This window comes from Cynara cardunculus, assembly GCF_001531365.2.
Source record: "Cynara cardunculus var. scolymus isolate 2C chromosome LG 6, CcrdV1, whole genome shotgun sequence".
Taxonomy (NCBI): Eukaryota; Viridiplantae; Streptophyta; class Magnoliopsida; order Asterales; family Asteraceae; genus Cynara; species Cynara cardunculus.
In genome coordinates, this window is record NC_037533.1 from 20,542,301 (window position 1) to 20,558,081 (window position 15,781).

At 31.8% G+C, this 15,781-nt stretch overlaps 1 protein-coding gene and 1 pseudogene across 1 annotated transcript; both read left to right on the top strand.

Moving 5' to 3' along the window:
* Positions 1-3,725: 3,725 nt before the first annotated feature.
* Positions 3,726-5,571, top strand: LOC112514387 (myb-related protein 306). The gene is made up of 3 exons (XM_025120829.1): positions 3,726-3,996; positions 4,198-4,327; positions 4,445-5,571. Exons 1-3 carry the CDS (start codon positions 3,864-3,866, stop codon positions 5,220-5,222), a joined length of 1,041 nt encoding a protein of 346 aa, XP_024976597.1. The 5' UTR covers positions 3,726-3,863; the 3' UTR covers positions 5,223-5,571.
* A 3,088-nt stretch (positions 5,572-8,659) lies between these two features.
* LOC112514997 lies at positions 8,660-8,752 on the top strand (annotated as a pseudogene).
* The last annotated feature ends 7,029 nt before the right edge of the window (positions 8,753-15,781 follow it).

Here is a 15,781-nt window from a genome sequence, read left to right on the forward strand (position 1 = left end):
CTGATTAATATTAATTAAATGTTAGATTAAAATAAATGTGGTCATAGTTTTAGTTTTAACTTTTTCAAAGAATTAATTACGGTTTGATTAATAAAACGGGTAAAAATTCAATTGTAAACGTCTTTTCTGTCGTGAATTGGAGATCAGAGTAGAGTATGATATATATGTGTTCCAATTTATTCTCATTCATCATGAATACTTGACGTGAATTTCTTATAACATTCTAGTGAATGTGTACGACACATGGTGTACTCTCCTTTGTCCCCCATCTACAATGGAACTTAAGTTTATTGTGAACTAGGGAACAAATGGGAATGTCATGTGTCCCGAACATTCACGGGTGTATCATTCATTCTGAATTTGTAAAAAAATTCACGTTCATTATTCATAACGAATGTGAATAAATGGAGACACATGTCACACTCTCCTTTCCCCCTAATTAATTAATAACATAGATTAAACCAAGCTTGCAACTGAATTGTCACACACACACACACATATAGATGAAAAAATCGTGTCAGAATATGATTTAAGGTGAGGCGCGTAAAAAATGATCTATATCATTGATCACCTATTAATCTCAATGTCTCACCCCCACTCCATGAATTGTGTTTATCACGAAAATTGACCCGGTGGATCTTGGATGCATTGCATTAGTGTTGATTTTTTTGAGTTTTCCCTCAATGATATACTAATCATATCTACACGAATACATATGGATTGTGAAATAAATAAATGTTAATTAATATATTAAATACTATATTTAGACGAAAAAATCATCTAAAACGAAACTTTACGGATATCATAAATTTTAGAAATTAAACACTTATATATCACAAAAAAAATATTTTACTTTTGAAACACATATTAATAAATGGCAACACTATCAATTTGTTTTTAAATATGCGGGTTGTTAAATGCGCCAAAACAATAATTAATAGTTGCTAAAACGTGATCTATAATTATTAAAGGCCGGATATGATCTTAACACCCTTCTCCCGAAGTTACGAGGCTATTTTACCGACATGTTGGTTAACCGTATTCTGAAATACGGAAAAAAAAAAATCCTTGGCTTATTTACAACTTGACAATTTAAAACAGATTTTTCAAAAATTGAAGATACAAATAAAAAAATTGACTTTGAATTATTTTTGGAAAGATATCAATTGGTAGAACCCCTGATAACGGAGAGAGATGCTGTGTATGAATCACTTAGTTTCCGTCTAGGTATGCGACCTTAAATTGCTGTTGCATATTCAGCTCTTGTTACATTTACGAATGATGTTTTCTTGATCTATCCAATTGGTAAATTTATATAGTCATTAGAAAGGATTTCAATTGTTTTTTCATCAACACAAATTCCAATTTTTCAAAACCATTCAATTTTTAAACATCAAGTTTGTTTGTTGAATGTTGCATTGATTTAAATTGAAATATATGATTTCTATATGGTGTAGACGTTTTGGTTCAAAGCATTACGGACATAAAAATCGATTTCAAACGTATTTTCACTTAAATGACAGACTTTTTAGTTCATCCAAAAATACTTTTTGACCATTTCACTTCACAAAATTAATTCGCTATTTTTTAAAATCAATTGTTTTCCCTCCTTTTATTATTATAAACACTCATAAACAAAGATGTTTTGAATAATCTGGATTGAATTAAGTAGAAAATCGATTATAATTATATACTGAAATAGAGCGCTATCAAGATAATGGAATTATTAATTAATAAAATTATGTCGAACCCAATTGAAATGTAAATCTAACATTTACTACTTATGATGATCATGAGAGAAAGGATTTCAAAAATAATTAGAGACGATAATTAATTTTATAACCTCCCATTATCATCTGAACTTTACTTATGGTCTTTAAATATTAATTTGCTCATTTATATATATATATATATATATATATATATATATATATATATATATATAGGGTATATTTCTTTTACAACCTTGTGCATTTGTAAAACCTTTGCAACCCAATTAATTGAGATATTTATAGAAATGATTGGAGTTCATTTATTATGATTTGAATATTTATGGAATATGAATAGANTATGGAATATGAATAGAGTTTATTAATTATGATTAATACTTTATATTAGGAAACAATTAATTGATTAAAAATTGAATGGTTGAGATGAGGGTTGTATAGGGTGTAGGAATGGCAAATGGTGTAGAATAACATCCCTCTATATATATATCTTAATTTATTTGAATAATTCCCTCTTATTTTCAGTTCTCTTTTTACCACTTAAAAAATCAACTCAGGCTCAATGTTGTTGGGTGATGTTAGTGTCATCAACTAAACTATTTGGTATAATTGTGATTTATTTGAGATCGACTAAGGTGATGATGCAAATATAAGTGAGTTAGAGGTGCGGACTGTACACTTACAAATGTTGCTCCTATCACTTGAGATCGACATATCGCCCCCTTACGGGGGGTTCGAGGGATAGCGCTCCTAGCAAGGTTCCAAGGGGCAGCCTTTTAGCGGTGGATTCAGAGATATGAAATGTGGATCCAGGTTTGAGAATTCGACCTAGTCCTAAGTCTGAACCAATGGAGTTAGAGATCCGAACCTTGAGTTTAGACTTGTCTTCAGACTTAAGTCTGAACCAATGGAGTTATAAATCTGAACCTTGAGTTCAGACTTGTGATGTTCTAGGAAAATTGGCGAAGTCTCAAACTCTGAACAGTAGGATCAGAGTTCAAATTGGTGCATATAGACTTGGATTCAGAGTTCGGTCCTAGGAACCTTGATGCTGTTGTAACTGCTCTTCAATCTTATCCGTTAACGATTATAAATGTTCGTAATTGTCGATCTCTCATATAAATACATAAAAATGTGACTTGATGAATATATATACGAAATCAATGCCTTATGTCGTGTATGAAATTTCTAAATTATCACGGTACTGATCTTGTAATAACCTAAGGCATTAGAGAGATGAAATACAATATTTAAAAAGTGAATTCCCATGTACGATCTAAAAATCTATCCGAAATTATACAACGGCCACAAACCAAGTTCCCCAACAATTAGTGTGCACAATTTTAAACACACATGTAAAGCCAACTCAATCAATCAATCATGAATTTGTTTTCCTCGTTTCATAACATTCAATTCTTCAAATTCCTATGTCGTATTTACTCTATTTAGGTTTGAAGTGTATGTTAAGCAGGAATTAGTGGCGTTAGAAGAATTATATATATAGATAGATGGTCAGTGAAGACCTATTTTCAACATTAAATTCACTTTTCATGGTTTTTTGTGACACCTATTTTTGGCTATGCAATTGTTAATTTGGTGATGATTTGTGTATTGGCATAAATACGTGGGGGGCCAAACTAATGCATTAAGGCTGGCCAAGAGACCTTCTAATTCATCTTCTTCGTTTTTACCCCCACTCCCCCTTGATCTCCATGAACCATAAGGCTGACTTTTTGCAAGCAAGATGAGTAAATGCTGCCGTCTACTTTTTGACTTTTGTTGGTTTATGAGGTTAGAGAGAGAGAGAGAGAGAGAGAGTAAAGTCCCTTCTCTTTTACCTCTTTTCAACCCCTATCTTTTGGTCAGCGTTTGAAATCACCACCATAAGTCCACCATCACCACCACCACCGTCTCTCTCTCTCTCTCTTGGGTCTATATATAGTGCATAAGGGGATACCCCTAGGCAATGACCCTTGTCTCTTGCCATTTATCCTAGGTTGAATTGAAAGAAAAAAAGAAAACCCCATCTCATTTGTCACTCACAAAACACATACTGGGTGTGAATGTGAAGTACACAAAACAACCAAAGTCATCAACGATCTTGTTTATTCAACAATCTCAAGAAGGAAGATTGCAATGGGAAGGCCACCTTGTTGTGATAAGATAGGAGTGAAGAAAGGGCCATGGACTCCAGAAGAAGATATAATTCTTGTATCTTATATTCAAGAAAACGGCCCTGGGAATTGGAGATCTGTTCCTACCAGTACTGGTATCTATTATATGCTACTGCTTTACTTCAAATAAATCTTTCCTTCTTTGTGTTTTTCTTTTTGGGTTTTCAATTTTTCCAGTAAAGATTCTTATTTAGAGGTGGGTTTGTTAGAGTCATAATTAGGGTATTTATTGTATCCTGCAACCTTCTTTTCAATCAACATTTTGACCGATCACTTCACATCTTGTTTCTGTTCAGGTTTGCTAAGATGCAGTAAGAGTTGCAGGCTCCGATGGACGAATTATCTCCGTCCAGGTATCAAACGTGGAAACTTCACAGATCAAGAGGAGAAGATGATCATCCATCTGCAAGCCCTTCTTGGCAACAGGTATACACATATTCAAAGGGTTTAGATCTGTGGAAAGAAAATTGATATGATATTAATAACTGCTTTTTTCTCATGTGTTTTTGTTGGGTTTTTTTTTTTTTTTTTTTTTTTGCTTAGATGGGCAGCAATAGCTTCTTATCTTCCACAAAGAACAGATAATGATATCAAGAATTACTGGAACACCCATCTGAAAAAGAAGCTCAGCAAGATCCAAGGCAACTCATCCAATCAAGAAAACCATCATCCCTCAAGGGGGTCGAACTCGTCATCATCCTCGGAAACTACCATGTCTAAAGGTCAATGGGAGAGAAGGCTTCAAACTGATATCCACATGGCCAAACAAGCCCTTTGTGATGCCTTATCTCTCGACAATAAGTCCGTCAATCTGCCTCAGTTATCCTCATCCACCTTTTCAAGAAAGCCCTCATCATCAATTGGTACAAACCCTAGTGCAAAAATAGAACAAGAATTGGTTCTACCCCCTCCACAGACCAATCAGAGTACAATCACTTATGCATCAAGTACCGAAAACATTGCACGATTGCTCCCAAACTGGATGAAAAAGAAGCAAAAATCTTCACAGACGAGCTCCGAAAGCACCCAGACTCGGAATTCTTTTGATGGGCAGTTCCCTAGTCCTCCAAGTGAAGGTTTTGATAATTCACTGCAGTTTGGCTTACATAACTACAGCAATATTTCCGAAGTTTCCCAATCGGTTTCGCCTGAAACGAGTTTATTCCAAGATGAAAGCAACCCATCTGCAAATACGGATAATGCACAACTGCCTCCTCTTAGTTTCCTAGAGAAATGGCTTCTTGATGATGCTAATGCTCAAGAACATGATCAAGATAACCTCATGAATCTTTCTTTAGAAGAAAGTAATGGCTTGTTTTGAATCCTTTTTTCCTCCTGGTTTTTGGAATAGGGTGTTCAATTATGCTTATGGAGGGGTTAATTGATTTTCCGTCCAACCCATTAAGTGTGAATCAGATCTAGGGCTTCAGTGATCTTAAACAAATAGCTGGAAGAAGGTAGTACTCTTTTAGGTGTGTTCTTTACTCTTTTTAGTTTTTGCGAGTGTTGAAAAAAAGTGTAAAGTATCTACAGATCATAGTCCCTTCATGACTCGACTCATCTCATCTCATCTCATCTCATCTCATCTCATCATCTTCTTAGGAAAAAGATGTCTACTTTGGGTTTCTTTGTATCTAATACGATGATGAATGAGAATTAGGTTTTCGAATTTCTCTTATATTATTTTATTTTCTGTAAAGTTTAATTAATCGGGTAAACAAGGAAAAAGGTGATCTTCATATGAACTTTTATATATATATATATATATATATATATATTTAGGGATCTTTCATGTCTTGATTGTAAATTAGTCATGGAGCATACCGACGATGTTTCTACTTAATTATCCGAAAAATAGAAAGTTTGTTAATTGTTTTCCGGAATGATGCAATCAAATATTTAATGCGCGTTCCTTTAAAACCGACAAAAAATTGATCAATTGAGACGTCTTGTATTATTTCATCCATATCCCAAAATTATATATATATATATATATATATATATATATATATAAATGGTCTAGTTTTAATTTTGAATAAGAAGCACAATATTTTTTGAATTCCGAAATATTTTGGTTGTATTAATCTAGAAGCTAGCCTTGGGTTTATTAGTTAGTTTTATTTAGAAACTAATTTTATTGCATTGACTTTGAATTTTAAACGTGACTAACAAGTCAATTTTGAACTTTTTAAATAAAAATAGCTACACTTACTTTTCAAACGAATTAAATGAACATGAAAGAAAATCCAGCAAGCTTATGCTAATTAATTTTACTCACAATAAATGTAGTAGTAGTAATATAAATTGATGATGAAGAGTTACGAGTCTCTTGCCCGCGACTGTATGTTGCAGTGAATATGCCTAGAGTTAAATTAATCCTAATCCTAATCCTAATCCTAATCCTAATCCTAATCCTATTGAAAACCATAGCTTGTGAGTCATGTTAACTTTTGTGAGGGAGGTTTAATTAGATGATGGTGGACTCACACTCACTATGAGAAAAACAACTACCACCGACCCATGCATATAATATATCTACCGGCAATAGTTTGGACCAACTTCTTCTAAGGGTAAACTACTTCAAAAAAAAAATCCTCAAGATAATAAAATAATGTATTTTATTTTAAAAGACTCTTTAATTTAATGATACGTTAAAATAATAAATATTAATTAATGTTACAACAATTTAATTAGGGAAATATATATATAGAAAAAATTACAAATATCATTAATTGTTAAGTACAATTTCAATAAATTTGTATTTGTTTTTCATATATACACATATTTCTCTCACCATCGTATCTTGAATGGCTTACTAAAAATACCATAAATATATAGTATTAATTATTTGATTGTTAACAGACTATATAAATTAATATTCCAATGCATCAAACTAGCTATATACTAATTACATAAAATATATTAAGAAATGGTACACCATACCCTCGCATTTTATTTTTTTTGGAACATCAAATATTATAAAACCAAAAACAACTAGCTAGTAAGCCGCTAGCGGATACAAAATCGCCCTCAACGGGCTACTACACCAAAGTTCCCAATCAAGATGTTTACAATTTTTCGATCTAACCTTAAGCCACTTTAAAGAGAAGAGAACAACATCTTTGAAGATCCCCTTCGGTATTTTGGTCGGTTTGTTATGAACCAGATCATTACGATTAGCCCAAATATGCCAAATGAACACCAAGAGAATCACCTCCATAGCCTCAGCCGCCTTCTTTCCTTTGAACGGGAACTTAGCCGCCTCTATGAACTCCGCCAAATTAGTAGCTTGAAAAGGAAATTCCGGCCACCAATTTTTTACAAGCGCGCCAATTTYTTTAGWCGTGGAGCATCCAAAAAATAAATGATTTTCCGTTTCTGGWTGACAAAGACAKCACRGACACATATACGACTCCATACGAATACCTCTATTCATAAGATTACATCTAGTGGACAGCCTAGATTTGGATAAGCGCCAAAAAAGCATATTAACTTTACCTGGAACTGATTTGTTCCACAACGTACACCTGTGATCCGATTGAAGAACCCGCTCCTCAATTTTTTCCCTACATGTCTTAACCTTGAATACACCATCGTCAGAGAGAGACCAAACACGGTTGCCACTTGAATCCAATGACTAGAAGTTGGTAAAATGAAGACCCACTTTACTCAAAAAAGAGTTCCACTTCGTGATCGCACCCCATACCCCCGACTTCCTACTACCATCACGAAATAAATCGCCATCCACGCCATGGAAAGACTTGATGCAGTTTTTCCATAAACTATCCTCGTCAGTGAGGAATCTCGACCACCATTTCCCAATAAGACTCCAGTTAAGCGCCTTTAGACTGCCTATACCGGTACCACCCTTATCCATCGAGTTACAAGTAACACTCCATTTAATCCAAGTAATCTTCCTTCCATGTGTACCTCCACCCCATAAAAAGTTGTTCCTGATGCTCTCAAGAGAGTTAATCACACAATCGGGAGCCTTAAAGAGAGAAAGCAAATAAACTCCCAAACTACCTAGAACCGACTTGCAGAGGATCTTCCGGCCACCGAAGGAAAGAGCCTTAGCCTTCCAAGAGGAAAACTTCTCATGAAACTTAGAAATCAACTTAGACCAATTACAACGCCTACTCATTTGAGCACCCACCGGGAGGCCCAAATACATGAAAGGTAACGACGCAGACTTACAAAACATTCTCCGAGCAAGGAAACCGGACTCCCCTACCGTAGTCCCAATACCATAAAGGCAACTTTTATGAAGATTAATTTTTAAGCCAGAAGATAAGAAAAAACATCTTAACAGACGAATAAGATTAGTCCCATTAGACAAAGACCAATCCCCCAGAAAGACAACATCGTCAGCGAATTGGAGAAGCTCTAAGACTGGGCCACCATGGGGAAGAGAAATGCCAGAGAAGAGGCCTTTAATCCGGGCTTCTAACATAACAACACGGAGCGCCTCCATAACAATGATGAAGAGGAAAGGGGCAAGTGGGTCGCCTTGCCTCACCCCCTTTTCCAATAAGAATTCCTCCGATGGACTACCATTAACAAGAATAGAGACACTCGCATTTGAGAGTAACCCACGAATCCACTTCCTCCAAGTAAGACCAAACCCCATCTGGTTCATAACATCATCTAAAAAACCCCAGTTCAGGTTATCAAATGCTTTTTCAAAATCAGCTTTAAAAATCAGAACTTTTCGTTCCGACTTCTTCGCCCAGGAAGCTAATTCATTAACAATCAACGGGCCATCCGATAAAATTGGAACGATACAGAGATGATTAGCATGGCCCCTGCGCAAGGATGACACGCACAAATCGAGAAATACACTCGCATTTTATTGATTTTCGTTTGTATTATGTAAAATGATTATTTGATATACATATATCAACATTCAATTTCACTGAAAAACATTATTTAAATTAATAAATAATAATTTCTTTCTCATCCAAAAAAATAATTTTCTAAGTTAATGTGATTTACATTTTTTGTTCTTGTGATTGTCGATCACTATCCATCTTTTAAATTAATTATAATTTTCATAGCTACGGTTCACAAGCTTTGCTTCCTCGGACTAACTCTAGTTAAAAAAATAATCGGACTAACTCTAGTTAAAAAAAAAAGTTAAGTTAAGGATATTTTGTTCCTTTTACTCTTTTCTTTATCTTTTTTTGTTTCATTAGATCATATGATTCTATATATTTAATATCTATATACTTTATTTAATCTTTACAAAAATAAAATGTTTTTTTTAAGTTTTATCATAAAAATGTGATATTTAATATTTTTTTTTGATAAATCTGCAAATTAAATTTTTTCTATCAAGTAGTATTTTGAGTTTGGGTTTAAGTTTAGTTATTATTTTGTTTATTTTAAAATACTATTTATTAATAGGTTTGTCAATCGTTTAAAAATTGATATATTTACCAAAAATAGAAAATATTATGTTTTATTTTATGATAACATATTGAAAAGATAAAATTAATAAATATACCTAAAATAAAATATGATCATATAAATTGAAAATCATATATATGTCTCCCAGTAAACCCCTATTGCTTCACCATTAATTTTATATTTTTAATTTGTATATATTAATTAGATATGTAAAATATTATTTTAAAATAAACATATTAATAACTAAATTATTAATTGAACTCAAAATTTCAACTATTAAAAATCGATTAAGAATATTAACATGAAGATTTACCAAAAATAATATTAAATATTACAGTAAAATGGACCTTCTTTTTTTTTCAGAAAGCATTTTTGGAAAGTAACAATTCCATTCAGTTCGGTTTCGGAAAACTTTCTAGAGCTGTAAATGAACCGAGCGTTCAGCGAAAAGATCGTTTATGTTCGTTAATTTAGTAAATGAACGAACATAAACCATTTTTTTGTTTGTTTAGTTAACGAACGAACATGAACAAGAGTCGTTCGTTCATTTAGGTTCGTGAATGTTCATTCATTTACCCTTCGTTTGTATATTAGATTCAATATATAATTTTTTATTTATTAATTTGAATTCAAATAATATTTATTTATGTTCGTTTAATCCGTTCATTTATGTTCATTTATTTGTTCGGTTAAATTAAACGAACAAACATGAACAAAACTCTGTTCGTATTTGTTTGGTTCGTTTGCAACCTTAGTAATAGTAAAAAAAATAAGGTTCTATTTTTTTAAAAATTGAATAAACTATGTAAATATTAACTATAATCTAATATATAATATTATATAATCTAATAAAACAAAAAGAATAATAGTACCAAAATACTCTTATATTACTTTAACTTGCTTTTCTTTAACTAGAGTTAGTCATAGTGATCAAAAGTGAAACAAAATGACAACCAAAATGATAAAACTATAACTAGTTTAAAAAATAGACCAAACTTGATATTAGGTGACAATCGTAGGGACAACAAATGTAATTTACTCGTTAAGAAATAAAAAATCACAATATAAGTACAAGTGTAAATTCCACAATATAAAACCACACTATCAATTGAACTAACTACACTTGTATCACCATGTTGTTATTTTGTTTCACTTTTAGTCCCTCAAATTAATTTATGTTAAATAGGTCTGTTAATTAAGAGGGTATTTTCGTCTTTTTGATATTTTTACATTTTTCAATTAAAACCACCACCATGAACAATTTCATTGTTGGATTTTTCAATACGGCAACATATTTCATATTTGAGACCACATGGATTTTCTTTTCGATGGTTTTAAATTAGGATAGTAGATTTGAAACCTGAGATTATATGGATCTGCAACATATTTGAGTCTAATAACACAAAAAGAATGTTAAATTAGATTTAAGTCTAATAAAATACAATGCACTGTAAGAGATGTCGTTTGTTATAAATTCGATTTAGTCTATTTGATTTATAATTTCTCTCTTATACTTAACAGCAAAATTATTGACAAAGTTAGCCTCATGTATGAAGGCCTAATTTTGAACACACATGAATGTAAGTCCCAATTTATATAAACAAGAGAGACAATTGTGTGTTTGGTTTGAAAGGAAGCTTAGATTTGAAATTTCACAACGGATTGATTTAGAAATCCCATGGCCATTCATGGATATCAGTTGTTTCTTTCGCATCTCTAACTTGCCTCTTTCATCATCTACATCGTCCTCCATATTTTACATAAACATCAAATTATTTATAAAGTGAACTTATATTTACAAAAAAAATCAAATTATTTCCAATCATAAAAAAAACAGACACTACAACAAAATCGGGTTTTATAGGACACTCCAAATTCTAAGTGTCCTAATAAACCTCTTTATAGGACTTAGTTTATATGACCAAAAAAATAAAGTGTTCTATCTAAAGGTGTTGTAATAAGTTTATACGACTTTTTTTGATGTCGTAATAAATTTTTTAGGGCACTTTTAATATAAAGTGTCCCATTAGCAACTTTATTGGACACTGTTGAAAAAATGTTCTATAAAAATAAGTGTCCTATAGAAAAATGAGTTTATGAGACATTTTCTCAAAAGTGTACTTATAAAGTTGATAATACGACATTTTGAATTAAAATGTTCTAAAAAACTTGTTAAGACGTCCAAAAGTGTCATAAAAACTTATTAAAACATCTTTAGATAGGAGACTTTATATTTTGGTCATATAAATTAAGTCTTATAAAGCGGTCTATTAGGACACTTAGGGATTGGGGGTGTCCTATAAACCCAATTTTGTTACAGTGAGATTTCAATTTAATTCTATAAATCAAATACCTTTGAATTTTTGAATCATTAAAAAACGTTGCTTTATGGGTTTTTGAAAACCATTCTTCTGATCGGAGGATTCTTTCATTTTAGAAAGGAAAAGAGGCTTGAAAACGATCAAACTCCAGTTGCATTGGGAAAGATGCAAAATTTGCATCTTATAAATGCACAAAAATGAATGTAGACATTCAGGCGTTGACTTTTCCATTTTTAAAACAAGTTTGACTTTCGTTGCTTGCCAAAAGACCTATGTCATGATTTGCATTGCACTCTAATTCTCCAACTCATCTCAAATTACCATACGCCCCCTTTTGTTTTTGAAACAAAAACCAACAATCTAACCATGAGGATGGTATCTGATTGTTTTGAGTTTGGCTTCAAAGATCAAAAATATCAGAACTCATAGGTTCAAATCCAAGAAAGAATAAAAATTTATTTGTGGCCACGGACGTTCAAATACGGTGACTCCAGGCTATCTACAAAGCAGGTGGTCGTCCTGAGATTAGTCGGCTCGCATAGTGGGTTAGATATCCAGGTTAATTAAAAAAAACCAACAATCTTTTTTTTATTTCTTTTTAATAATACATATTAATTTTAATAAATTTACTGGTTTCTAGGAAAAGCCAAATTGGGTCAAGAACGGTCTACTTATGACGTTTCAAAAGGGAGAAACCTCAATTGTAGAGATTATTGTATACCGATAAGGTCAAGTCTTAAGTTTTAGAAACAACGATGTTACTTATAAAAGTAGATATCTAAAACGTATAAAAACCTTCTTTTAAAAACTTGTTGATTTAGATCCCTGATATCCAAATTGAAAAACAAAAAAATAGTTTTAAAAAAAATCTAAAACAAATTAAAAATATATCACTCTCGCCTTTTTTACTCTCTTCTCTCTTCAATTTTATATTTCTTCTCTTCCCGTTGAATAACATACACATATATATATATATATATATATATATATATATACATGATTATTATGAACGCTTTATTATATATACTATTATAATTTATAAATATATTCTCTAAGTCTATGATATCATGTATATTTTGTGAACATATTATAAACATAAACTAATGAAGGTACCACTTGTGAACACAATGTAAACATTGTGAACACCGTAGTAAAAAAATATTAAGATTATTTATATTGTGTTTACAAGATGTGTATGTTAATATGGAGATATGAGAGAGAAGAGCAAAGAGATAAAGATGGAATTTCCTAAAAAATGCATTAATTTTTATTCAATAAATAACGATAATTATCTCATTAATTAATTACGATAGTTATCTTAAATTGGTGACTTATGATAGATCTTACATATTTTGGAGTTCTCAAATGATTAAACTCATAATATTATATAGTGTGTGTGTGTGTATATATCCACATATAAAAATATCTTTTATATTACTACTCAATGAGTTAACAATATTAAACAACTTAAATCAGATTATATACTAAAAAACTAATAAGAGATTAAAATGATAAAAAAAAAAGTCCAATATTGCGTTACAAAAACCACACATTAAACCATAGCGTGTGGCATACTTAGCATGACGTCAAACAGACAGACACAAACCTTGAGCACGAGCGCCACGATGGTTGTTACAACGAGTCTTTGGAACACCGATTGATACTCATTCTTTTACTTGATACAAACAATTAATGCATGTTTTTTTTCTTTTAAAAAATGTTTTATAACCATAAACTATCTTATATTTTGAATTTATAAAAGAAAAAAAGTGTCGTCTCTGTTGAGCTATAAACTACACTTTTGAAAAACTATTTTAGTTAGTTTCTTGAAAAACTTAAGTAATTTTTGAATGTTATTTAAATTTGAGATTTATCTTATTAGTTAGTTTTTACCAAATATAACTAGTTTATCAGTTAATTTAATAACCAAGAACTAGTTTTTAACTAATAATTTGTTTTTGACAAACATTTAGTTTGTTAAATATAGTCAAACATAAACTTTGCAATTTTCTCCAAATATGAATTATGATTTTCTATTCTTTCTCCTCCATTTTCCAATTTTTGAATATTATTTGGGAATTTTGTTGTAAAAATATCTTCAAATTTTATATTTTCTTTATCTAAAGATCATGTTGATGTTATAATAATCCTGTGACTTTTTTGCTGCAAACTCAATACCGTTCTTGTGAAAATGCTTTAAAATAATACAATTTCAAGAGGAAACGTTTTATAACATAATTGTTCCAGATTTATCTCTTTTAGGAAATATAGTGTTTTTAGTTGTATTATAGCAAGAACAAACGTTGGGTTTTTCCATGAATGCAAAACGACAATTGTGCCATTTTTCCAGATGATCAAAAAATATGTATACTTTATAACTGAATGATCTAATATAATTTTATAATTAGTATTTAAAAGAATCCTGATTAACCTAAACTATATATTAATATGGTTGTATGTATTTGAATTAGTCAAAGTAGGGCAAAAGCATTTATGAGAAAGATGGAATTGATGATGGGGGGTTTGTTCTCATCGTCCTTGGTAATCCCATAGATAAAGAGAAGGAAGCTTCCCAATTGAAGCAAGTTAATGCATGGCTTTTAAGCTGGCATGCATAACCAATACCATGTCAAACCCCTACCTACCTACCTATATGTATACATATACAACCAAATATTTAGGCCAAGCTCAAATAAAAAACAATCCATTTGGGAGAAGCCAAAACGTCCCAAGATTATATTTGATTGTACATGGTATACACTTAAAACAGTTTTTTACCAAATTTTCTATTAAGTCCTGTATGGATATAAATTCATCCGTTTTGGTAAATTGTCTGTCTAAATAAACATGTAGTGTTATTTTTTTTTTTGAATCAATTATCTGAATGGAAATTTTGACCATTTTACCCCTCAATGAATTGAACATTGTTTAACAAATATCATAGTACTAACAAATCAATGTCTTTGAGGTTCGATTGAACTGATTAATACCATCAGTACCATAAACACCTTGGTTTCTAAAAAAATTGAAATACCAAAAAAAATAAAATAAAGCAGAGATCCGGAAGAACAACCCCAAATCAAGATTGGATACCCTAAAGATCGTACCCTAAAATTGGAAAAAAGAAAGAGGCAAAAAATCGATTGAGAAACTGTTGAGAATTAATGTCTAGAAATCGATCTTTATGAAACCGAAGAGGAAATCGATCTTGCCAATGCAGATAGGAGAAATCGATCTTGTATGAAAACGGAAGAAGAAATCGATCTGTTGATGAAAACCGAAGAAGGCTCGATGGAAGGAGAAATCATCGGTCGCCATAAAGGAAGAAGAAATCGACGGAAAGGAGGGTCGATGGAAGGAGGCGTGTATTGAAGGAGGCTAGGGGTGACAGGAGGCGTGTATTGAAGGAGGCTAGGGGTGACGGGAAGCGTGTTCATCAAGTCATAAGTAAGCAATCCATTAATCATATATGATTGAATACATGTTACATTGGTTGTCACACAACAAGCGATCTTCTCCGCGACCACCAAGTTGCCCACTCCCCTTTTAGATGTGTTTAATCATATATGATCAAGCGGTCCTATTATGTATAATCACATAAGATCTTGGAGGTTATCGTCTTCTCATATATATATAAATTAAATTTTCGTTTGATCCTACCTCTACATATAGATGTATTTTTATAATTGTAGGTAAAAATAGCTTGTAAATCAAAAGCAGTAGAAAAAATAGATTGTTATTTAATTTGGTATGAAAATATAAAAGGTAAGAATGCTTTATGACAAGGTCATGTGAAGATGAGACATGGGCTCATGCTTAAGTGCTTTTATTTAAATAGGTCATGGTCATGGTCATGGATAGAGGTGGCCAAAAATCGGTCCCGGGCTGGGCCATAACTGGTTATGGTCGGTCTCGATCAAGACAAAAACGTTTCATAACCAGTCCCTCTATAACCGGTCCCGATTCCGGTGAATCCTTCATAACCGGTCAAGCTTACCGGTAACTGGTTAAGCCGTCCGGTCCCATAACCGGTTACGGCCGGTCCTTTGCAAAAAAAAAAAATTTTTTTCCTTCAAATTTTTGGTAATTAATAAATTTATAATATGTTATTTTTAATATGTTTTATTGTAAATACGTTTTATTATAAATA

Coding starts and splice junctions, on each gene's coding strand:
- LOC112514387 (XM_025120829.1), top strand. CDS start 3,864: ATGGGAAGGCCACCTTGTTGTGATAAGATAGGAGTGAAGAAAGGGCCA. Junction 3,997..4,197: donor ATCTGTTCCTACCAGTACTG/GTATCTATTATA, acceptor GTTTCTGTTCAG/GTTTGCTAAGATGCAGTAAG. Junction 4,328..4,444: donor CAAGCCCTTCTTGGCAACAG/GTATACACATAT, acceptor TTTTTTGCTTAG/ATGGGCAGCAATAGCTTCTT.